The sequence below is a fragment of the Crocodylus porosus genome, unplaced genomic scaffold (assembly GCF_001723895.1).
Source record: "Crocodylus porosus isolate Cpor-Errol unplaced genomic scaffold, CroPor_comp1, whole genome shotgun sequence".
Lineage (NCBI taxonomy): Eukaryota > Metazoa > Chordata > Crocodylia > Crocodylidae > Crocodylus > Crocodylus porosus.
The window spans coordinates 4,254,116-4,277,347 of NW_017728940.1; the positions used below are offsets into that span (position 1 = coordinate 4,254,116).

The following is a 23,232-nucleotide window of genomic DNA, read 5'->3' on the forward strand; positions in this document are numbered from 1 at the left end:
AAGGTAGACAATGTGACTCTATTTACAAACCATAAAGTTCCATATATGCTTATGGGACCCTATGAGTGTTTTATAATAACAATGGCAAAAACCAGTGGTGCCTTTGCAATACTAGAGCATCTACTGGAAGAAGGTATGCTCCTGAAATCCACTGATGTTTCTGAATCCCTGAGTTGCTTCATCCTTCTAATTCTCCCCTGAAAATGCCTCTCTCTGGTGACTCTCTCCGCATGGACTGGGGACACTATGTTAAAAATATGTCATATTTTGTTATTCCTTTAATCACTTTTGGCTTTGCCACTTAATTCTTCCTACTGAAATACAGGGGAGGAATTATACTCCAGAGTCCTTTATGTGCTTGACACCTCAGCCCTCCCACAAATATCAGCATGAGGAATTAAGAGATGAGATGTGTGTGAAGCTTGTGTGAAATGTGCAGCTGCTCAACAATGCTACAAAAACTGTTGGCCACAGAAACCATATTTAACCAAATGAGGCTCATTCCTGTCTTCCCTGTGTTGTGGCATCTCAGAGACACTCCAAGAGCTGTGGTGTGGCCAGTCCCTCTTAAAATAAATATATAAATCATTTAAGAAGCACTGAACCACATGGATTATCATATTACTGTCCTGGAAATCGGAATGAAGTCAAGGGGCCCATCCTCCAAACCTATTTGTCTTTCTAACTTAATATTCAGCTAGCTCTCAATTTTGATGGCATCCATCCATTTCCAAACCTAATAAGATATTCCATTAAAAAGATGCATTTGAATCTCAGCTACAGCAGCATTAATATTAAAAGTGTATTGAATGCATGAGTTTGTTTGAATGCTGTGCACCGTATGGAATGCAAACACAGTTCAAAGGCAGCGGAGGCAGATAAGCCCCTTGCCAGATCCCAATATACATAAGCAACTTATTACAACAGGCAGTGTCCAATTTCACATGGAGATTTTTATTTTCCACTACAACGGTTTGAAATGCTTGTGGAAAGGAAAGGTAAAATGTGAGGCTGAAATGCAGTTCTGTTCCCTGTCCTAACAAAGGCTGGGGAACAATTTACACTAGTGGTGGAATTACAGCGGACAGTGAGCTGAAGAGCAGCTCAGAGTCTGGAGGGGTCTCAGGTATGGCTTGCAGCTGCCTTCATAGTGTGAGAGTCTGCTAATGAACTGCATCCTGGGACCTGTAGTCTCCTCTGTACAGTGCCCTGTAATTAAAAAGGCATGCACTTGCAGAAGCACCTCTCACTGGCCAGGTTTGGATGCCCCTTTGTTAAACAGAAGCTAGAGGCTAGCAGAGCCAGTTCTTCCTGCACTGTTAAGTTATAGCTAACACCTTGAATTTACACTGTTCAGTGATTCAGGACATGGAGGTTAATAATCCTGAACCCCAGTACCAGAGCAAGTATGGTAAAAAATAGGGCTGTGTAAAATGGCACCGTTCCATTTCTCCTTGAGTTTCGATGGTTTGAGGGAACAGTGTTCGTTCTGGATTTCATTTCGAGTCAAAACAGCCGTTCTGTTCCATTCCATGGAAACAGAAAGGCTGTTTTGACACTGTTTCAAGTTTTGCTGGCAGAGGCAGCCCAGCGGGGCTGCTTCCTGGTGCCTTGTGTTAGATTGTGCTGGGGATTGGAGGCAGCCCAGCAGTGTGATCTAGCATGGGGGACAAGGAAGCATCCCCACTGTGCTGCCTCCCACCCCTGGCACGATCTAGCATGGGGCACCAGGAAGCTGCCCCACTGGGCTGCCTTCCACCCCGGTGCGATATAGCATGGGGTACTGGAAAGCAGCCCAGCTGGGCTGCCTCCTGCCCCCTGCCCCATCTTGCGCTAGGGATGGGAAGTCAGCCCAGCTGAACTGACTTCCCATTCCCAGCCTATGGTAGAAATATTTTGACTTTTGAAATGTTTCAACCAGCCTGGTTTTGTTTTGAGGCCATTTCCATGGTCTTTGTTTCATTCCGATTTTGCTGTTTCAACCTCAAAATTGGTCAAAACAGTGTTGGAACGAAATGGCTGGTGAAATTCCACACAGCCATAGTAAGGAAGCTGGAATCAAAGGCTTGGCTGGACAAACAGGCAAGAGTAGGGGCTTCTCTGAATCTTTCTGGACCTATTGCTAAGGTGGAGTGCTAGAGGATCAGGGAAAGCCCTGACTTAGCAGAACCTGTTCCAAACTGCTGTGGTTCTGGCTTTGCTTTGACTCTGAGATCAGTTCTTGCTCTGTCTGAAGAGCTCCTTCCTTGCTTCATAATCACAGCAAAGGAAACATGAGGAGGGATCTGAGGGAAATGGAGTTTTAAACATGGCAGTCCAGATAACTTTGTATTTGCTTATATAGTTTGGACAACTATTTTGGGACCTGGTCTGTCCTAAGGTGGCCATAATTGGCCTGACAACTGTCCTTTGCTATGCTGAGCACACCCAACTGCTACTGCTTTCTTCCACAAGAAGGGCATTGGTATCTCACCAGGGGGAGACAATGAAGTGACTAAGATGTAACAAGCCCAGGCCCAAAACTCTTCAAAAAGCCTCGAGGAAACAAATGCAGTAAGGTTGTAATGAATGATCCCAGTGATGAGCTAAGCCAGTCCCAGCAGGCCTTGGAGGAAGAGCTCCCATCTGGATCTGGAACAGCCTGTGTGCCCTCAGCAGGGCTTGCTTAGGGTGGCCATCATAGAGGACAGTCCCATTGTCCTCTATCCTCTATTGATATGAAACCGGATGACTTTATGTCCTCTAATGCCCTCTATTTTTCTCTTGAAGAGAAAAATAGAAGACAGAAAGGTGTCGGGTTTCATATCAATCGAGGACAGAGTAGCAGAAAAGTGGAATGTCCTCTATGATGGCCACCCTAGGCTTGCAGGAGGGATGTTGTTTGTTAGGCAGACATACTGGGGGCCAAAAATGGGAAATAGCTTTTCTCCAAAAACATTTTCAGTTCTGAAAGTGGAAGACAAATCCCTTATGAGCTGGGGGAAACTGGAACTAACAAATAGCTTTTACTTTAGTAGCAGTTTTGGATGGGGAAATGAAGGGAGCTAAAAGGCATTAAGCAGACCACTGTCAAGCCAGGTGCTCTCAAAAGCCACCTCTTTGGCCTGATCTTGGAATGGGCCTTGGTTTGAACAGGATTGGGGTAAAGCAACTTTCTGAGGCTTTCCTACTTTGTTTGCCTTATTGGCTGGCTGCAGTAAATCACTGTTGTTTTAGTCAAACCATGCTGCTGCCTGGCTGCAATTAATTTATTGGCAGATTAGTATTTGATGCCATCGGTTGGCTATTGCTACTACTGAACACCTAACTATTGTCAGGGTGCTCAGAGCTCTTGCATGGGTGTTTACAATGATTACTTTTGAATACACATCAGAATATCAGCCCCCAACTTTGCCTAAATTTCCTTTCCAAAGCTAGGGGCAAAACTAAATTGAGTGAGCTGGAATTGTAGTAGGTGTGGTCATGATTTTGCAGGTGTCCACCTTTTTGTGCTGTATAATGTTATTTCCATACAAAGTCCCTGTCATGGCATGGCTGCTTGCCTTTTGCAAGTTTGTCGTTTTACATTAATCCTTGCCGGGTCGAGGTGATATTTCATTTTGACGAGTACTCCTGAGCTCACCCAGCAGACATGCCGGAGACAGGGGAAGCAGGGCCAAGAGCTCGTTCTGGGAGTAGTTGGTGGGAGGGAAGGATAGTCTGTGGTTAGTGAGATACCTGGGCTGTGGGAAGTCTCCATGCAGGTCCTGCTCTGCCCTACATGCTCTTTGTGAACATGGGCAAGTCATTTATTTCACCTTCATGCACCTGAGAGGATCTTTCATGTTTAAATGTTGGGCACTTACGCAGAGCTTGGATTTTACCTGCACTGACCTAGATAGGCTCACACTGTGCTTCCCTTCTGGGCAGGCTTGGAAAGCTGCACTCTGGCCCGTAGGCTCTGGGGCAGAAATCCTAAATCCTGAAAATCCAGCTGTGGAAAAAATACTGGGGGATGGGGGATGCCTTCTATTCCAGTAACTGAGCAGCTAGGGTACTTGTTCTGCAAGCAGGAGAGCCAGGTTGTAGGCCTCTCATCCAGAGGTGGTTTAAATATGGGTCTCCTTTCCAGCAAAATGCCCTAATCATTAGGGCACGAACTGCTCATGCCTCAGAGCACTTTCCAGCCTGCCTCTTGAAGCTGGCCCACTGGAAAGCCAGGAGGCAGAGACTGGGGGACCAGAATGAGAAGAGCAAGCCAGACAAAAGATGCCTTGGTGACATGGCTCCTGCCCTCAAAGAGGGGGAGTGCTTGGTTCTGGTTCTGGCCCCTTTTCTGCAAGGTGCAAGAAAGTCACTGGTGGACCCTGCTCTGTTGACTCCCAGCAGATGTGCGTGTACCAGGGCAAGCCTGTTCTGACACAGACAGAATCTAAACTACATTTAGGTACCAAAAACATTTCTGAGGTTAAGTGCCACTTGGGTGGGTAGAAGTGAGATAGGATTTAGTCCTTAGCTTCTCTGTACCTCCACTGTAAATTAGGGATAATACTAGTACTCTTTCTTCTTTCCTGCTAGGGGGATAAACCCATGCAAGATTATAATGTGCTCAGAGACTGCAGTAAAGGGAGCTGTGAAGTGACCATAGATTGAATGTGCCTATGGGCATGTTTCCTGCTAACTGCCTTAGTGAGCTCCACTGTGACAACACAGCCTGTCCACTCTCTCAACCCCACATGTGTCTGATGACAAAAAGGAGAATCTAGATGGTATTACAGTGGCACTGGGCATGACCCAGTTAGCATGCCCAGGACTGAGTGGTGCTGAGCCAAACACTAGCTCTGTTGTATTTTTAAGCACTGGGTGTCAAAAGGGAGAGTCCTGCCCAGTGAAACTTATAAAGTACATGCCTACCCCCACCATAGTACCACTTAAAATGAATCCAAACCTCACTTTCCTTAAGGTAAAGGAGCATATCATCAGACTGTCCTTAGGGGGGAAAGTGCTGCTATTAGAAATCCCTCCAAACTGAACAGCCAGAGAGGCCTATTAAGGCACATAATACTGGGACAAAGGCTGTGGTCTTTGCTCAGACAAATCCTCAACAGCAATAAAACTGCTGTTTGCTTAGAAAACAAGGTCTGTAGGGCAGGCACTGTCTTTCTGCTCTGAGTTTGTCTACTTTGCACCATGGTGCCCTGATGCTTGACTAGAAATCCTTGCCAATGCTGCAGTCCACATAACAAATAACTGCAGTTATTTCACAAATGCGAGCACAGAATAAAAAGGGACTGTTCCATTGTCCTTAGAGCAGGAGATATTTTGCATAAAAATTCTTGGAAGATTTCAGCTCATGGAAACAATTTTTGCAAAAGTTAGACAAGTTTAAGGAGGGGTAAATTTCATAATATTCTACCCTCCACATCCCTCAAAATAAAACCCAAATGAACCATATTTTTAAGCTAAATATTTTACCAACATACTGCTCTAATGGCTGGGAGGACCTGTGTTATTAAGGAATTCTCTGTAGGACAGTAATGGCTCATGGACTCCCTGAGATGAGGACCTCATTGTGCTATTTCAGCTCTTTGCATAGTGGAAGTATGGAAAAGGTGTGTGTGTGCATGTGAATCCTGCAAAGACTGTCAAATAAAAAAAACCCCACAGGCTTCATCAGTACCAGGCAAACACAGTTCTGGCATGATGCAATACTGTACTTTTGTAGACTAGAATGACTTTTGGTGATCTGTCATTACATGCACGGAGGTTTTATTTGGTTCACATCCTGGAAGGCCACTGGATCTCTGGTGGCTTCTGGATGCTAAGTTTAATTGTGTGCCCAAATGATTTGTGTTTCTCTGTCTGTGCTTCACTTGAAGGCTGCATCAGCCAATGTGGCACCAGGTTTCAGTGCTCCAAGGCAAGCATAGTGCAGACATGACAGTATCAGTATGTGTCATCTCTTGCAAGCTTCATTGAGAGATGAATGCAATGGCCCACCTGGTTCTTGGTATCGTGGAATAGAAAACCTGGGTGAATGGGAAGGCAGCGTAGATTTCTGGGTGAGGTTAAAGGTGTTAGTTCTTTTCTACTCTTACATAATCCTCACCATTATAATACCTGAGCACTTTCCGGAGGTGCATTAAGCAATTTGACTAATGGCTGTCACATGATTCTGATCCTACAAAGCCCTAAAGGGTGGGGGTCCTGGTGACCTACAGCTGAGCTGTTCAAGCATACAGCCTCCAAAAGGACTCTGAAGTTGTGGCTTCCTGGAGATAGCACAACCATGATACTGATACTTGGCTTTTTTTGTTTAGCCATGTTCTTCCAGAGAGCGTGTCTCCACTCTTCTGTTGTGTTGGGACTCAACTGGGTTGTATCTAGGAGTTAGCCAGTGCAACAGTGCCCTTAGCTGCATAGTGTAAAGGGCTTTTCAGCATCACGTCATCTCATAGTTCAACCCTGGAACCCAGATGCTGGACAGGGGAAGAATGCTTTAGTTTAGTTGGAACCTCTCAGTCTGATATTTCTCTGTATTTTTATTAGGAGATGATAGTGCCCAGAATGCAAAGAAGATGCTACCGCTGAACAAATACTCCTGAAATCTAAATGTCCCTCGCTTCCACTCCAGATCAGAAGCCATCAGCAAAGCCACTTCCCCCCATAAAAGGAAGCAGTTCAGATTTATAGTGGAAGGCTCTTAAACGAACAGGTGCATAAACATTGATCCTGCTATAGACAAAAATATGCTGGAAGTTCCAAGTCTGCAGTCACTATTTATCATCCTATATTGATATTTTATGTGGCACTTTGCAGCACCATACATCATAGCACTGTGCTTTAAAAAGGCAGTGAATTAAACGTCCATACTATTGCACTGATGGGCCACCACTTAATTTAGCCATCTGTCAACTCTGGGCCTGAAAATCTGCCACAGAATGTTGGAAGGGGTTGTGTGAGCTAAAGGACAGGGACACTTATGCAGAAAACTACTTTGGGCTTGTGCAGTCCCTCAATGGGGTCCTGATCCAAGAGCTCATTGAAATAAATGGAAAGACTCCTTTGGACTCTAATGGGAGTTGGATTGGAATCTAATGCCATGGTTAATGTTGCCAATGATCTTATTGTGTAGCAATAACCATTGAGTATTATTCAGCCTCTTCATTAGAGGCAGAGCCAGTGTGGGAAGTTAGTCAAAGCACTTGATTGTCACATCAACTTCCCATTGTATTTCCTTTTAAAATTAACAAGTACAGCACTGACTGATGCTTGGGGATAGGGGCTAGAATGGGGGAAGTTTTCCCTGTGTAAAGGGCCAGCAAACAAGGCTTCTACATGACTTAAAGCCCACAAAGCCCACAGCACAATAGGAGCAGCACAAGATCACACAGCCCGCCTGACATAGAGGCCAGAATAGACACTTGGGCTCTGAGACCCCCGTGCATATCAATGGACTGTGCTGTCTCCCTCTCAACCGGTCTTTGTGAAATCTGGACCACTGTGAATGCTGGGGAGGGGAAAGGTCTGTGGCTTGGAGGAGAAGGAAGAGTGTTTCTGTGCACAGCAGAAACTGCACTGTCATTAACTAGACCTGTACTTTTATTTTGTATGTCTGGCTGCCTTGTGCTTCAGATTTGTACACTTGGTGGGGCAAGGGCTACCTTCCAAATCTGTGTATGTGCAGTGTCTGGCCTGCAAGGCCCAAACCTGGCTGAGCATTTACATGCCCCCAAAACAGAACTCATAAGTTCCTTAGTGGGTGGCCATGTCGGGGGCTTCTCATATGCCAGGGAAGCACTGATGCCATGACCGAATCCAGCTCATGCTCAGGGACAGCAGAATTGCAAACAGTGCATAACTACCACAGATGTCACTTGGAAAACTGCCATTTGGGTGTGCAAAGTACAATAGGATTTGGCCCTTAATGATGGGGTTTTCCCCCCTGCTCCTACTGCAGACCTTCCCTGTTCCCTGCATTGTTCTGGGTCTCGCTTCCTGCTTCTCCTGTCACCTGAACTGACTGGAGGGAGGCTGATCAGGCAGAGAGGGGGCTGGACCCATCTCATCTTCTTCTTCTATTTCTCAGACACCCTGTGACAGGGCATTATTCAAAATGAGAGGTCTCGACTTGGGGCTCGAGAAGGATGTCAGGCAAGGAAGCAGGCCTTGGTTCTGTGATGGATTAGGTCTCAGCCTTGGTCCTAGCACCTCCTTCAACCTGGAAACCAGAGAGAAGAGGCTCATGCTGCATTTCCCTCTCATTAGCCCTGACACTTGCTGCATTGCACAGTGGCCATGCACACCCATGTAACACATTATCCCTGATTATTTTGCAATGCTCCCGCTCACCCTCTGTGACTAATAGCAAAAGCACTTACAGCTGTCTTCTTCCTCCATAAACACTTTGCTGACATAGCAGGCGTAGACAAATCCGAAGAGCTTCAAAACAAAAACAGAGAGAAAAGCAGATTATTTGGAAAGCAAGAAATGTGAAACCAAGGAGATAGCAAGGGTCAGAGCCAGGCAGGCTCTCCAGCACAAATCATTTATCCGGGGCATTTAGTGTCCTTATCCTGCACACATGCTCCCTGTGAACAGATTTAGAAGATTGCAGATTCATTGGTAAATTTCTGGGCAACATTCTCATTGTAAAGACCGGGGTCTTACAGCCCACATCTTTGCACTCTTAACCCTATCAGCTACAGCCCAGCTTATTATTGGCATTATGGTGGTGGAAGAGAGTGACTGAGAACAGTGCCCCTTGTGCTGAGTGTTGGGTGAATGCTGAATGGTGCTTAGGCCTTGTGTGGTCTCTCTGTATACCGTGATTTTTACCCTTTGCTGCCTCTTTCAATCCTGATCAGGGTAGGTGACCCTGTAGCATTATTCCTGCACTCTGGTTAGATGTCCAGAAACCAATCTGAGATGAACCTTGTGTCCTTCAGCAAGGCTTCATCGCTTTACTGAGAGGGACATGTCACCAGGTCATGCCAAAAATGGCTCTTGGAAGTCAATCGGAAAGGTCAGCGACAGCACTTGGCTCTCACAAGCTGACAATGCTCTGTTGGGTCTAGTTCAGTCCCTTCGGTACTTCACATCCCCGATGTGTGGTCCGTGAAGCCTGAAGTGGGAAACATGGCTGGAATCCATTCCTCCATGTGCCTTTTCATGCAGCTATCTGCAGGCAGTCCCTTTATCTGATCACTTAAAACTAAACTGTATGAAGCTCAGGGAGACTCATGGTACGGGCTGATCCTACACTTACTGTGGGAACGGACCCAATGGAGGCGTGTATGGTTGATTGCTTGTGGGGTCAGGGGCTCCATGAACTTGCCTTGGTGAATGCAGGAGTGAGTTTCAGTGGAAATATCCTAGCCAGCTCTAAGTGGGAGGTGTGTGCTGGAGACCAGGACTAAGCCCCCAGGAGCTGCTCCAAGAGAAATACCTGCAGCTGCATGAAACTGATGGAAGCAAGGGCTTTTTCAACCCCTCCCTTCAATGTGAGGGCTGTGCCACCCCATGCTAACAGGTCCCCACTTGCTCCCTCTCTCACCCTGATACAGCTGGGGTGCTTTGGGCTGTTGTGGCTGATTCTGCTGGGAGTGGTTTGAGAGTGGAAGGCCATTTGGCAATGACACAGAAGATGCCATTGTTGCCTATGGGACACAAAGGCCATCCCATGAAATGGGCTTCAGTCCCAGGGCTGTTTGGGGGATGAATTAGAAGATAGCCATGTGATCCAGCATGACAGCCAGCCTGCCATTGAAGCCCCCAATCCTATTACCACAGGCACACAAAACTGAGGAGGCCAGTGTCAAGGAAGCCCTACCTACACCCCACCTCCCTCCCTCTCACTATCTCCATGTCCTGGCTGTACCTAAATCCAACACAATCACTGCCAAGGTGAGGAAACGTTATCTAGACTGGCTGTTAGGAACAAGCCCAAATTCACTCTGGGTAATGGCTGCTTGGTAACCCAGGGGTCCTGGGCTGGTGCATCTCCTAGCTTCTTCTACCTCCTCTGTTTTTAGGACAGTGTCTTTAATCAGTGCTTAAAACATATAACCTCTCTTTTAAAAGTCGGTCACTGTGTTGGCAGCATTAGGTGGTGATTATCTTGACTGGTGGGAAAGGCTGTGTGTGCACAACCCAAAACAGACACTAAAAGCGTTATCCCACATCTCTCCCCTCAGACATCTCCGAGAAGGGATCTTGTTGCTCTTATTCAAGGCAATTATTTCTGTTTCCAGTCCAGGCAGTGACATGTTCACAACTGCTTAAACTTCTGGTAACTTTTTGCCTTTTGACAACTCACTAGCACCGTCTGTAGCAGGAAGTTGCCAGACGGAGAGATAAGAGCAGCGCCCTTGATCCCAACTGCATTGGGAATGTGTCACCTGGATCTTTTATTGGCTCACATTGCAAACGCTCTGAGTTTTAAGTCAACATTCCACAGGCACAAAATATCACATTTCCAGGGGGATTTTGGGCACCGGGTCCATCTGCTCTGTTCCTCTGAGCTGTTCACACCTCCAGTACCACCAGCCCAGAGATGAGCTGATATGACACATTAGATTATAAACATCTCATGTGTAGTATTGAGGCGTAAATGTGTGATAACACACTGGGAAGTCACCAGCTGAAATATGCCAGCTTGGCTCACCCCGATATATTAGCACCTTTGCTACATGCCTTCATCCACTAATTTTACAATTTGAACCAAAGGGAAGTCATCAAGTTGCTGTTTTATACACGAATTCAGCTTAATCCTCGTGGCTCCATTACCATGAAAGGTGAGAGTCAGTGCGTGGAGAGAATTAAGCAGGGGATATGCTTTGTGCTGACCTTTTCTATAAGGGTAAATTTCATTGTGTTTTTAAATAAATTCCTTCCCCTTATTATTATTCATTACACTTTCTAACTAGGGGCTGAAAACAAATTTAAGATACTATGATGATAATTTCCAGGATTGCTCTTTTAGTGTTTCCAAAAGACCAGCACCACTTGCTACCCCCTCCTCTCCTGCTCCTCCAAGAGACTATCACAGTCCCAAGAGCTCAAGGCCAGGGTGTTTGATACCATGAATAAATTGAAAAGACATCACAAGTTCTAATGGCTCAAAAGCATTTCAGATCTTCAAGTGTTTTTTGCCCATGACACAGACTTCAAAGTATAGAAAGCTCCAGTGTGCCCTTGAAAGACATGTTTCAGCTGGGTGAAAATGGAGACATTTTCTCTTTTTTTTCTGCAAAAACATTTTCAAAAAAATCTGCAAAAGGATTAAAAATGTGTGTGTATCTGTGTCTTCGAGTAATTCCAAGTATATTGTTCCAAGTTATGAACCTGTTTTGAGATCAGTTTGGTGAGAGGAACTGAAGCTGAAACTGTGTTAGGTTTATTAGTTAACTCACTGGGTGTGTCTACATGATATGCTATACCACCGCAGTGACGAGGTACGGCTATGTAGCGTGGCCAGGCACGAACCATGATGCCAAGGCTACTGGGCAGTAGCTTCTAAAAATAGCCAAGTGGTGTTGGGACTGTGCAGCCATTTAATACTTGCTTAAGCAAGTACTAAATGACTGCATAGTAACAACTGTGCAGTCCGCCGCATGTGTAGACGTGCCAGCTGGAAAAGAATTACAGCCCCCTTAGGAGCACATAGCCAGGCTGGAAACAGGAAGACAGCATCAGCTCTTGGGAGAAAAGATGCCTCCACTGACATTTGGGGAAGGTCGGATTCAGCTCTTTTTCTGAATTTTGCAATATGAAGTATTGGGCCTACTTAGTCTACTGTGGTTACTTTGGATTTGTGCCCTGGAGGCCCAATTTTTTTTCACTGGAGGTCAGCAATAATGCCAGTGGAGCAACCTTATGCAAGAGACAGGAAACTCAGGCCTGTGTCCCTGCTACCTTCATTCCAACGCCCTCAAGAACCACTGCAGAAGAAGACAAGATCGAGTGCTGGCTCCCCTTACCGCCAGGAATATCTGCATGGCGCTGCTCACTACCTCTATGTATTGGTAATCAAGCAGGCAGCCAGTGACTGTGATGACGTGATGGTCCTCTGGGGCCAAGTTTGAGTTCATTACTGGTGTCACCAGACAGCCGGGCCCATTCTCCATCCACCATGAACGGTGCAGCGAGGTATTGAAGGTCATGATGAAGTCTCGGTCCTACAACAAAGGAACAGGGGAAGGCAAGCAGAGTTAGGTGGTTGCTCTCAATAGGGACTATTCCCCAGTAGAAGTTTTTCTTGCCTCCTGGGATATCATGCCCAAAGCAAACCCACAAAGCTTCAGAGGTAGGGAGCACCCTGTGAAGTCCGGCGGAGCTGCAGGTGCTTGGAACAGGCAATGAGGCCATTTGCTCCCTGGCATCACTTCCTGACTGGAGAGTCCTTGACAAAATTATGAACCTGTTTTGAGATCAGATTGGTGAGAGGAGCTAAAACTGAAACTGTGTTGGGTTTATTAGTCAACCTACATCCCATTTGCTGCAGCTCCCTGTGCCTTGCTAGTGGTGCATGCAGAAGCTGATGAGCCTGCCCAGGCTTAATTGCTGGAGGTGGGTCCTTTAGCTCAGGCAGTAGCCAGTCAGTGACCCAGGCAAGGCAGTTACCCAGCCATGTATCTGCTATTTTGGGCAGTTCCACACAGGTTGTGATCCTACTCCCAGGGCAGTGTGCATGGGTGAGCCTCCACACATCTACTGAGCTAGCTGAGCAGGAATGCGGCTCCATGCACGCATCTTTGGATGTGCATCTCTACCAGGCAAAGCCCCATGACTGAGGGACTGCCCTCTCACGTTTAGCTCAGTAGCTGGGTGGTTAGGCAGGGACCAGGAGACCCAGAGGTGTAACAGGGCAGCTGTGTCACTGGCTGGCAGTGGGGGCAGTTATTTTGGCACTCCCCGCTAAGCCAGCATGCAGGCGCTGGTGCTCTGCTTGTCCCTCTTTGATTATGCTATTGTCAGAACCTGTCGCTTTAAAATTTGCCACAGGTTAGACATTATCAAGGCCCCTCCCCAGCTCTAGATCACTTGAACAAGCAGTACCCGCATGCCCAGGTGTTGAAAGGCTTGCTCAGTGCTGGAAGCACCTCAGGTATAAGTCATACGAACGCAGAACTTAAAGAGTCAGAGTATGATTTTAGGAGGCCCCCAGGACCCCCAACACCCTGATGTCATGGAGAGTGAAGCACCTCTCAGGAAGCACTCAGCACTAATGTCCCAGGTGAGTGCCTGGCCAGGCCTGGTACTTGGCTCTGAGGGGCAGAGGTGGTGCCTTCTCCCCAGCTTGGCTGTATCATGCTAGGCAGTCCTATCAGAGAGATAAGCTGATTGACACCCACCATGCACAACGGAAGCCCGCCAGGGCTGTACTCCTGGCTATCTCCTCCTGGTAAGCCCATTAACATGCTTTGGGGCTCTCCATGTTTGATCTCCCTGAGCTTTTAGATCTCTGCTTGGTAGGCAGCAGGCCTCCCCTTGCAAGACATGGCTTCCGGCTGTCACTGGGGGAAGGATAAGATGCTGCTCTAATCCTCCTTGCCCAGCGCCTGCACCTTCCTGATAGCAGACTTGCAAGATGCTAAGCTGAAATTTAATAGAGGTAGCAGTATGGGGTTTTGGGCTCCCTTCCAGGAGTGACCAGACGAAAGCACGGCACAATCAATACAGATACCCCTGCTTGCAAAACAGCAGGATAGATTATTCAATAGAGAGATTTAGCCTCTTCTGCAGCCGCTGTGCCTTTGGATGGTGCTAGAGCAAATGCTCACATTTGAAACCTGTAGGAAGGTTTCCCTCTGGCCCTGCTATAGAAGTAGAGAGGTTTCCAGGCCTTAAGGGCACAAGGAGTGGCAGGATGGATAGTTGTATGAGCAAGAAGTCCCTTTAATGCAGTGTGCATCTCTTGACACCCCCAGCTTCATTTCAAGTCCCAGATGCCTGTAAACACTGCCATGAGCACCAAGAATAAGGGGCGGTGACTGCACTTCAGAATCCGGTGCCAGGGCATTTGGCAGCAGAGGCAGACAACAGGTCTTTGCTTCCTTTGGTGAAAAAAAAAATGGATTTCATCAAAACTGATTTTTTGCGGGGGGGAAAAATCCATATTTGTTATATCTATTTGACAAAAAATAGATAGCCTTTTCAAGTTTCAACCTAAAAAGTTAATATTTTTTAACTGAAAATGTTGGTGTTTGGGCCCAAAGGAACCAAACCTTGCTGGTGTTTGGGCCCAAACTTTTTCAATGAAAACCCAATTTTGGGTTTGGTCAGGTCTAGCTGACATGGGCACTGACAACTTCAGAGAAGACATGGCACAACTTCCCAGGCAGCAATGCTTGGAGAACAAATATCCACAGGTAGTGATGTCAGATGGAGCTTGTAGGGCAAACTACAGCTGTTTACCAGCTGCTTTTGTCTGTAGTAGTGGGACATTGGCAGTGCCTTCATCCAGCTTTACCTGTGGTAAGTTAAGCTTTTTTTCCCCCAGGTTTTGGGCATGGTGCTAGGTGGCTGTGAAGTTTAAGAAGAGGTTAAACAAATACAGTCTAGGATGATTTGGACAGAGGTGATCCTGCCTTGAGCAGGGGGTTGGACTAGACGACCTCCTGATGTCATTCCCAGACTTACAATGGGCCCTGAACACTTCTTCCAATAAAGTCAAATCACCTGTAAAATAAACTTGCTCGTCCTGTGTTCAACGTGAGCTGCACAGATCTGCTGGCTGTTTGCACAGCCTAAGTCTTTTGCAGCATGGGTGCAGCATGAGCAACCCAGTCCCTCTCTTGCTGTGTGGGCAGCCCAGCTCTCCCTCCTGCCATGCACACATCACCTTTCCACCCACCTCAGGGGGTGGGGACAGGAATTTGGAGCCATATTTAAGTAGCTTATTTTATACCTATTTGCTGGGTTTCCCCTCCTACCTCCTCTCTGTTCAAAACTGAGAGCCCTTTAGTGGGGCAGAGGATCTGGGTCTCTCCATACATGAAGGCACAACTGTTACCGCAGTGAACCCCTGCTTTGGGTTACTGCAATAACATCAGTTTGACGCTCCAGACTGCATCTCATAAGATCAGTTTCCTTCTTACTTGGTACATTCCCTTTTATGCATATAGTGAGAAGAAATTGGTCAGGACAGGGATTTGGGTATAAAATAAGCTAAATAAGTCTCTGAGCTAAAACAGGCTACATTTTCCACATACCAGCACCAAGCACTTTGACACCCAAACTGTTAAGCACAGTGTTGGAAGGATCCTTGAGGGTCATCAAGCCCAACACCTTGGACAGTGAATGACAGGATCCACTGTTTCTCAACCAAGGCCAGCAGATGCCTGTCCAGCCTCTTCTTGAAAGCCTCCAGTGAAGGAGACTCTACTGCTTCACTGGATAGCTGAAGGTTTATTGCCTCTGGAGGTTCATGGGATGTCTCATTATCAGGCAGTGGCAGGGTGCTTGAAGGGACATCTGTGGGTCACCTCAACACACACTCCTGAGCTGTGGGTTCAAACCCTGCTCTGAGTTCCCAGGTGCAGGATCATAGGAAAGTAGGGCTGTAAGGGGTCTCACAAGGTCACCCAGTCTAGCCCCCTGCTCAAGACAGGATCATCCCTGGCTACATGGCCACTCAGGCTGGATGTGAGGCTGCTCGCATTGCTTCCTTGTGTACTGCTGGCTATGGAAACTGGTGGGCTTTGCCCATAGTAGTCTGGTAGCCCTAGGGCTACTAGGCTCAGGAGTCTGTTTTCCATTTCTTAAGCACTGTTCAGATGGGCTCCCTGATGGGGGCTGGAGATGGAGCAGTCAGTTTGGGTCTAACATGGAAACTCAGCATAAGGGAAGTGTTTCCAGACTTGGCTTTGGCACCCACAGCTTCAGCCACAACTGACAGGGATGAGATGCACGCAGACCAAGGCTGTGATAAGAGAGCCAGGAAGATCACCAGCCCAAGCCAAAGTGGAAGTACCAGAAATTTCAGAGAAATAATGGTTCATTAACAAAAAGCTCCATTTTGCAACCCAGGAAATTTAGGAAAGTTTCAAAGAACTGTTCACAGCATTTGGTCTGCAGGTACAGGCCAGCATGTGGGCTTCCTGATGCTCCCCAGCACTTCTACGGCAGTCTGCAGGGTCTGAGTGGTGTGCACACTTGATGTGGAAAAACTGCAGAGACACGTCAGGCCCTAACTTCTAAGACATATTTATCAAAATCCTTGATTGTAAAAACTTCAACAACAACAAAACTCCTCCTGATGGCATATTTTCACTATTCACTGAACAACTGCCAAAACTGAGGAGTAACACCCCCTCCTTTAGCACCTCTAGCAGGTACACACTAGTGGCAGGGTGGGGAACAGAGGAAGCCATAATCTCTAGACACTTATTACTTATTAGTGCAACACAAGATTCCCCTGCTTATTCTGAATGACAGTTTGCAGGTCTCAGTGCTGCTATTAATTTTAACACCACAAACTTTTATTAATAATTTAATGTTATCGTAACATTTTTGATGAGATTCATTGCTGCAACTGCTGTGGGCTTTCATGCAAAGAGTACCAGCACTGCATATTTGCAACAATATGTGTTTTTGCTTTGCTCTGCTCTTTTTCTGCTTTATGAGCTCCTAGGGTCTAATTCTCCATTGCCCCACAACTTGCGTAATTACTTAGAGCAGAACAAAGTGCTACCATTTTCATGGGGAAGTGTTTTACACCTGCTTTGCACTGATGTAAATGACAGCACAAAGTACAAAGCAGAAGAAAATCAGGCTCCTAGAGCTAGAGCTAGCTCCACAATCCTTCCAACTTACTCCTCACAATACAGCCTCCTCTCCTGTTTTTCAGGTGGAAATACTTGGAGTGAGTCTCCCAAATAACCTTAACTCTGCCCCAGGATTGACGCTCACCTCACTACTTCCCTTCTTTGTTCCCTGCATAATACACGATGTAAATTATGATGTTTAAAAGAGCTTTAAAGCTGACCTGTACAGAAAACACAATAAGGATCATGTCCTTTATTGCTTCCTTACATCTTGTTGCCCCTGTGTCTGCTGTTAGAGCCGATGGACAATTGGAGTACTAGTAGACCTATGACAGAAGTACCAGGGAAGACAAATCTGATAAAATAATAAGTGATTTTTTTTTCTAATCTATTTAAAACTTTTGTCACTGTCGTTAATACATTAATTTCAAACAATTCAGAAACTCTTAGGAGAAATATCTTTGTTAAAAGTGGTGACCCCAGAATCCATATCTCCATGACCTCCAAAAGAGTTGTTCTGCAAAGCCGGGGCAATCGTCATATTTCTAAGGTTCAAAAACAAGCAGAGGAAGAAAAAAAGCATTGCCAAGGCTTCTGGGTATATTATTATAAAAGGGACAACCAAATCTATTAAAAAATACCCTTGGGAAGTCACCCTTTAGAAATCCACATCCTGTGGCTAAGGACATGTAATATATACAAGCCATCACCACCATCCCATTTTCTCTTTGCCAATTTTTGCACATAAGGATTTGCAGACTGTAGTTCTACCTTAAATTAGGAGGAGATAATGCACTTGCACAGCTGGTATGGGAAATGTCAAAAATGTGTATCACACAATATTGGTCTTATAATTGGTTCCACACCGACATGTCTCCACCGCTAAGTGTGATGCTTCATCACTACATTAGGTTTTGCTCTCTTCATGTAAGTGCTATCATTTCACCTCCTAGCCGGGGAAGCAGTGTGTGCGTAGGAGGCGAGTTAGTGTGGCATTTCAGGCATCAGTGGGAGTTCTCCTGATGTTGGAGGAATCATCACCTCCTGTCTGAGCAATGTGCCTGGTCAGACATTTGTGAATTGCCTCCTTTTCTGTGGCCCAAACAAACTGATGAAGAGTAAGGATCTCAAGACTGTCTTTGAAACCAGGAGTCTCAGAGGTTTGCATCTATTTGAGGTCAGAGTTAAGGCTGTTTGCATCTTGGCCAGGCAGCTTCTTCCTTTCAAATAGTTGATTCACTTTTCAATTTCTCAGCATTCCCCATATTTGAATAAGAACCACCCACTTCCAGTGCACTGATCTGTGCACTGTGGGTTCCTGAGAGATTTGGGTCAGACTTTCCTGAGGTTTTACCTTTGGCAAAGTGTTTGGGCTGGAGATCTCCTGAACTTTGCAGAGCTCTGAGCTTATGGAGGGAGGTGCAGGGGGCTCCGCAGGAAGCTTCACTTCATTTGTGCCCATGCTTCACAGCTACACTTCACACACCAGCTACTTAAGAGGACCCAGACATCCTGACTCCCCTGGTGCCATGCTCTTTGGCTCCTGCTCAGCCAAGTAAAGTGCAGAAGCAAGACAGCAATCCTCTCTAATACAGCTCCCTGCCACTGGATAGTGCAGCTGAATCATCACAGAAGGACTGGGGACAAGGTCAGATTAAGGGCTTAGTCCAGCTCCCACTAAAGTCAAATGAAAGGCTCTGACTGCCTTCCATGGGACTGGATCAGACCTGAGGGCAGGGGCAGCTAATCTGAGAAGCTGGATAGAAAAGCAGAGCTCTATTTCAGTGCATCTAGAAGCTGCCCATATATTTGCATTAGGTTATTTTCCCCACTCCTGGCTGGTCTCTGATGGGGGGTGATGTCTCTGATGAAAAGAAGGAATTTTTGCTGATTTTTCAAATCCATTACAGCAATAAAAAAATAATTTACAACAATGATTTTCAGTTCTCTAGGATGCTGACTGGCTTATCAGTCCTACCAGAGACCTGGGAGGTACAGAGAGCTTTGAACAGTAACAACATGTGAACAGCTAGACTCCCCAACCTGCTTCTAATAGCACATGTACATTGGGTAATTACCAGTATTAGGAACTGTTGGTTCTGTAGTTGCAACTAAGGGCCTCTCTGGTACTGAGGACTGTGCATCTGCATAATGAGGGGCAGTCTCTGCCCTGAAGAGCCTACAATTTAAATAGACAGGGAGAGAAGAAGCATCATTTTGCCCTTTTACAGATGAGACACTAACAGTTAAGTAACTTGCATACATCATGTTGCCAAGTCAGATGCAGCAACTAAATCCAAATCTCCTGAGCTAGTCCCCTTAGCACAGGACCATATTTTCTTTGCTGCTTTGGTCCTGAGGACTTGCCTTTATTCTTCATGTAACTAAGCCATTAGAGGCAGTGCATATTCACAAACAAGCTTCACACTGAGCTCTAGCTGGGCATGACCCTGCTGACAGTGTCTGCCTCTGAGCCCTCCTTTTCTTCCTTTTCACTCACACTTATCTCTCCCCAAGACTTATGATAGAGCTACCATACATCTGAGTTTTTCTGGACATATCCTCTTTCTGAGTCCTCCAGTTTCTATTCAGGCAGTTTTTTGAAATAGGAACATATTTCTGGGATTTTGCTCTGTTCTGCTGGCAGCGTGGGGGGGCAGGGTGATTGGAGACAGGGGTGGAGCTGTGGGATGTTACCTGTCAGCTCTGTGCTCCCAAGGAAGCCCTGGCACCCAGCTTGCTAGATTTACAAAGGACATTTTCCTCCCCCGCCCCGCCAACCTCACCCAACCAGAACTAAGCAGAAAAAAAGTTTAATAGGCATCTTGGGCCATACTTTCCCCAATCCCAGTATGGTAGGCCTATTTAAATTCAGTTGACTAAAACTCAGTTGCCGGGTTAGGGAATGCTGAGGCAAAAGACTGAGTCAGAGGGGGCATGGGTGACATCTGAATAATGATTAAGGGTTCATCACAACAACCAGCCAGTTGGAGCCCTGACCACAAATGCTGTCACACTTTTCCTGGGATCACTTGTGAAAGTCCTCCCCACAAAGTTTATGAACACTCCAAGTAATCAATAGGGTTGTGCAAAATTTCGCTGGCTGTTTTGTTTCAACACTGTTTCGAGTAATTTTGAGGCTGAAACAGCAAAATTGAAACAAAACAAAAACCTTGAAACAAAACAAGGCTGGTCTAAACATTTCAAAAGTTAAAATGTTTTGGCCATAGGCTGGGGATGGAAAGTCAGTCCAGCTGGGCTGACTTCCCATCCCCAGCACAAGATCTGGTACGGGTGGAGAGGCAGCCCAGCTGGGCTTCTTCCCGACCTCCATGCTACCTCACATCAGGGATGGAAGGCATCCCAGCTGGGCTGCTTACCCGTACCCTGTGCTAGATCACGCCAGGACTGGGGAAGCAGCCCAGGTAGGTTGCCTCCTGCCCCCAGCATGATCTAGCACAGGGGTCAGGAAAGCAGCCCAGCTGGGTTTCCTCCCAACCACAGCACGATCTTTCTGTTTTGAGGGAACAGAACAGAACAGCTGTTTTGACTCAAAATGAATTTGAGATGAAACACTGTTCCGTCGAACTGTTGAAACTCCAGGCAAAATGGAATGGTGCCGTTTTGCACAGCCCTTATAGTCGATCCCCTTAAGTATGTTAAAAAACTACAGTAAGATCTGAAAGTCATGCTAAGCTGAAGCTTATTCACAACAGGTAAAATACAAAACACTGATGCTGACTTTACAGTGCAAGCAAAGCTAGGCCATCTGAGAAAAAATAATACAGTATCCCTTCCAATATATCTTCTATAGTCATAATAATTTCAAGCCAGCTCCTAGGTGTCTGGTTATTCCTTAAAGCTTTATGTTTTTCCTGGTGGTTAATCAGTTTCTTGAGATGTTCCAAATAAGATAAACCTTGTCACTAAAAAAGGTAATTCATTTAAATTGAAACTGTTTATATAACAGGATTTTCCCTCTCAGTTATGGCATGGGACCCTCTTGATTTACATAATTCAAAGAATGCTTTGAAGAGGCTGGACTAAGGGTATAAGAAAGCTGTACAGCAGCAAAAAATATGCTTCAAGAGGGAGAAATCTCTCTGACACCATCCACTGTTGTTCTCAAGAAACTGGGATAAACAGATCATCTCTTTCCGTCACTTGTTTAACCTTCAACAATTGTGCTAGGAACTTTGCCTGTTAACAAAACACCTGAGTGCCTTGGAACGGTGAAATCCCAGCTCTCACACACTCTTTTTCTTTCTCCCTCTTTCTATCTTTCTCTCTCTCTCTTCCTCTTTTTCTCTCTAGGCATAGCTTTCTAAACCTGATTTTTATTAGTTAAGCTTGAGTTAAGTTTCCCCAAATACTCAATTGAACCAGGGTAATATAGTAATTTTTTTTGGTTTGTTTTTTCTTGCATGGCTATTATTACTAGTACCATCATAAATTTTATATACTTAGCAATAAATAACTTTTATAGTCAAACTGGTGGTAACTGGGTGTATTTTTCCTTCTCTACTTCCCTTTCACCACTTGCTCTGTAGCAATGCTTCTTCTTTTACCTAAGCCAAAGATCCCTGTAAAGCCCAAAATACTGTGGGATCCACTCATCAAAAGGCTACCACTACTAGGACAGTTAGGGCAAAAGTTTGGGACGTGCTGAATTTGAGACACATAAGGGGATCAACTTGTAGAGGCTGATTGACCCAGTTTGGCTCAGACATGTGGTAATGAACTGAATGCTGGCCCATGAGGATGTCAGCTGGACACCCAGCCTGATTCAGAGGGATTCTGTTCACCAGTGTTCTTGTGTCTGACTGCATTTTATTGTTGCCCTAATGAACTGATTCCTGGCATATGAGGGTGTCAGTCTATACATGCTGATCAACCCAGCTGGGTCAGGTGTGTCACATTAATGTGTGTGTGTGTTTATGCATTTGACTGATCTGGTGTCTGGAGGAACCCAGCCCCATTGAAACTGAGTCCTGCAAGATAGCTTCATTAAGGGTGAGGACTTGCAGAAGGGAGAGATAGAGCTCCATATAGAGACACAAGTAACACAAGTAGCACATTGACAGAATTACAGAGACCCCAGAAACATAATCCTAATAAATGAGTACACACCAAAGTGACAGGAAAATCTGGTAACAGGGAAGCTGCCCAGGCATTGGGGCAGCAGCAGGCCAGGGGAGGTGCCTACCCCTCCAGTGGGGGACATGGGCAGTGGGGCCCTTTGAGGGCAGCAGGGAGCTCCATGGCTGGGCCAGTGCTCATGCTGGCTGGACAGCCCATGGGGACACTGCTGTGGGGGTGGGGGCATGGTCAGGCTGCCTGGCACAGAAGGGAATTCCCAGCCCAGGGTGGCAGGTGTCACAGGCCTCTTCCTCCCTCTAGCCTATGACAGGGCTGGACTTGCTCTGCCGTTGCCCTCATGAATTGGAGTTGCTGTGCTCCGGCTTGGTCAGGGTGGGGGCAGCTGGAGGCCCCCTCTAGCAGGGCTGGGGGGAGAGGGGAGCTGCAAGTTGGGAGTGAGGGTCATTGGCAGGGCTGGGGGGCAGGGGACTGTGGTTTGGGAGTGAGTGGCACCAGCAGGGCTGGTGGGGGCAGGGACTGTTAGGACTGAGGGGCACCAGCATAGCCTATGGGGGGGGAGTGGGGGACAAGGGACTGTAGGTTGGGAGGGAGGGGCACTGGCAGGGCCAGGGGGCTATGAGTTGGGAGTGAGGTATCCCCCTAGTAGGTGTCTTCTTTTTTGGAACTGGAAATATGGTAACCCTATGTGATGGGGCTGTTTTGAGGCCAGTCCAATCACTGGCCCACACACCTGTCTAGGGCAATCCATCCACCTAACTCTTCTGCCATGCCTTTGTTGTAACTAAAGTATAGCTGTGTATAGGCAGGAGGCTGCCCATTTATTGCTCTGATGCCAAGGGTGTTATCCATGGCTCTGTATCATCCCTACACTGTGTCCCATGCCTCACAGATGGCATCACTATATGGCTCTAGACCCACACTGGGTCCCACTATATTCCAGACTGAACATTCAGATCCTGACTTGAATCCCACCTACTCAGAGAGCCTAATCTATGCCCTCATACTGGGCTGCAACCCCACCTAGACCCCTTTCCCTCTTGGCAGTGGCCCCTTCTGGGACCTTTGGTCTCACATGCCCTAGCCTTGCGTCTAGGCTAGTCGAGACTCCAAGCCTTTGGCTTTGGCCATCTCTCATGGTGGGTGCTCAAGTCCTTTGACCATCCTGGTCCTGGCCCCAGCATTGACCAGTCGAAGTTTTATGGTTAGGTTCTTGGCAGCTAGTCCTCTCTCATACAGGTCTACTTTCTGAGCTCATGGACCCCTTCTGGGCCCGCTGTTCTGACCTCACTGGACTCACTCTCTCTCTCTCTCTGCCCCTACTGGGCCTCTACTCCTGCCAGCCTATGCAAAGTCCTTCAGGCCCCCCTTCGCAAACCTTACTCTA

General features: G+C 46.6%; 1 protein-coding gene across 3 annotated transcripts in view; it reads right to left on the reverse strand.

The window, feature by feature from the left end:
• NKAIN1 (Sodium/potassium transporting ATPase interacting 1) overlaps positions 1-23,232 on the reverse strand; it is a 219,365-nt gene that overhangs the window by 39,200 nt on the left and 156,933 nt on the right. For 2 of the 3 annotated variants that reach the window (XM_019548027.1, XM_019548025.1), the window contains 2 exons: positions 11,961-12,158; positions 8,361-8,421 (listed from right to left, as the gene is read on the reverse strand). In XM_019548027.1, coding sequence (XP_019403572.1) covers positions 8,361-8,421; positions 11,961-12,158 — 259 coding nt within the window. The remainder of the gene's footprint in view (positions 1-8,360; positions 8,422-11,960; positions 12,159-23,232) is intronic. The other variant, XM_019548026.1, reaches the window with a different exon arrangement.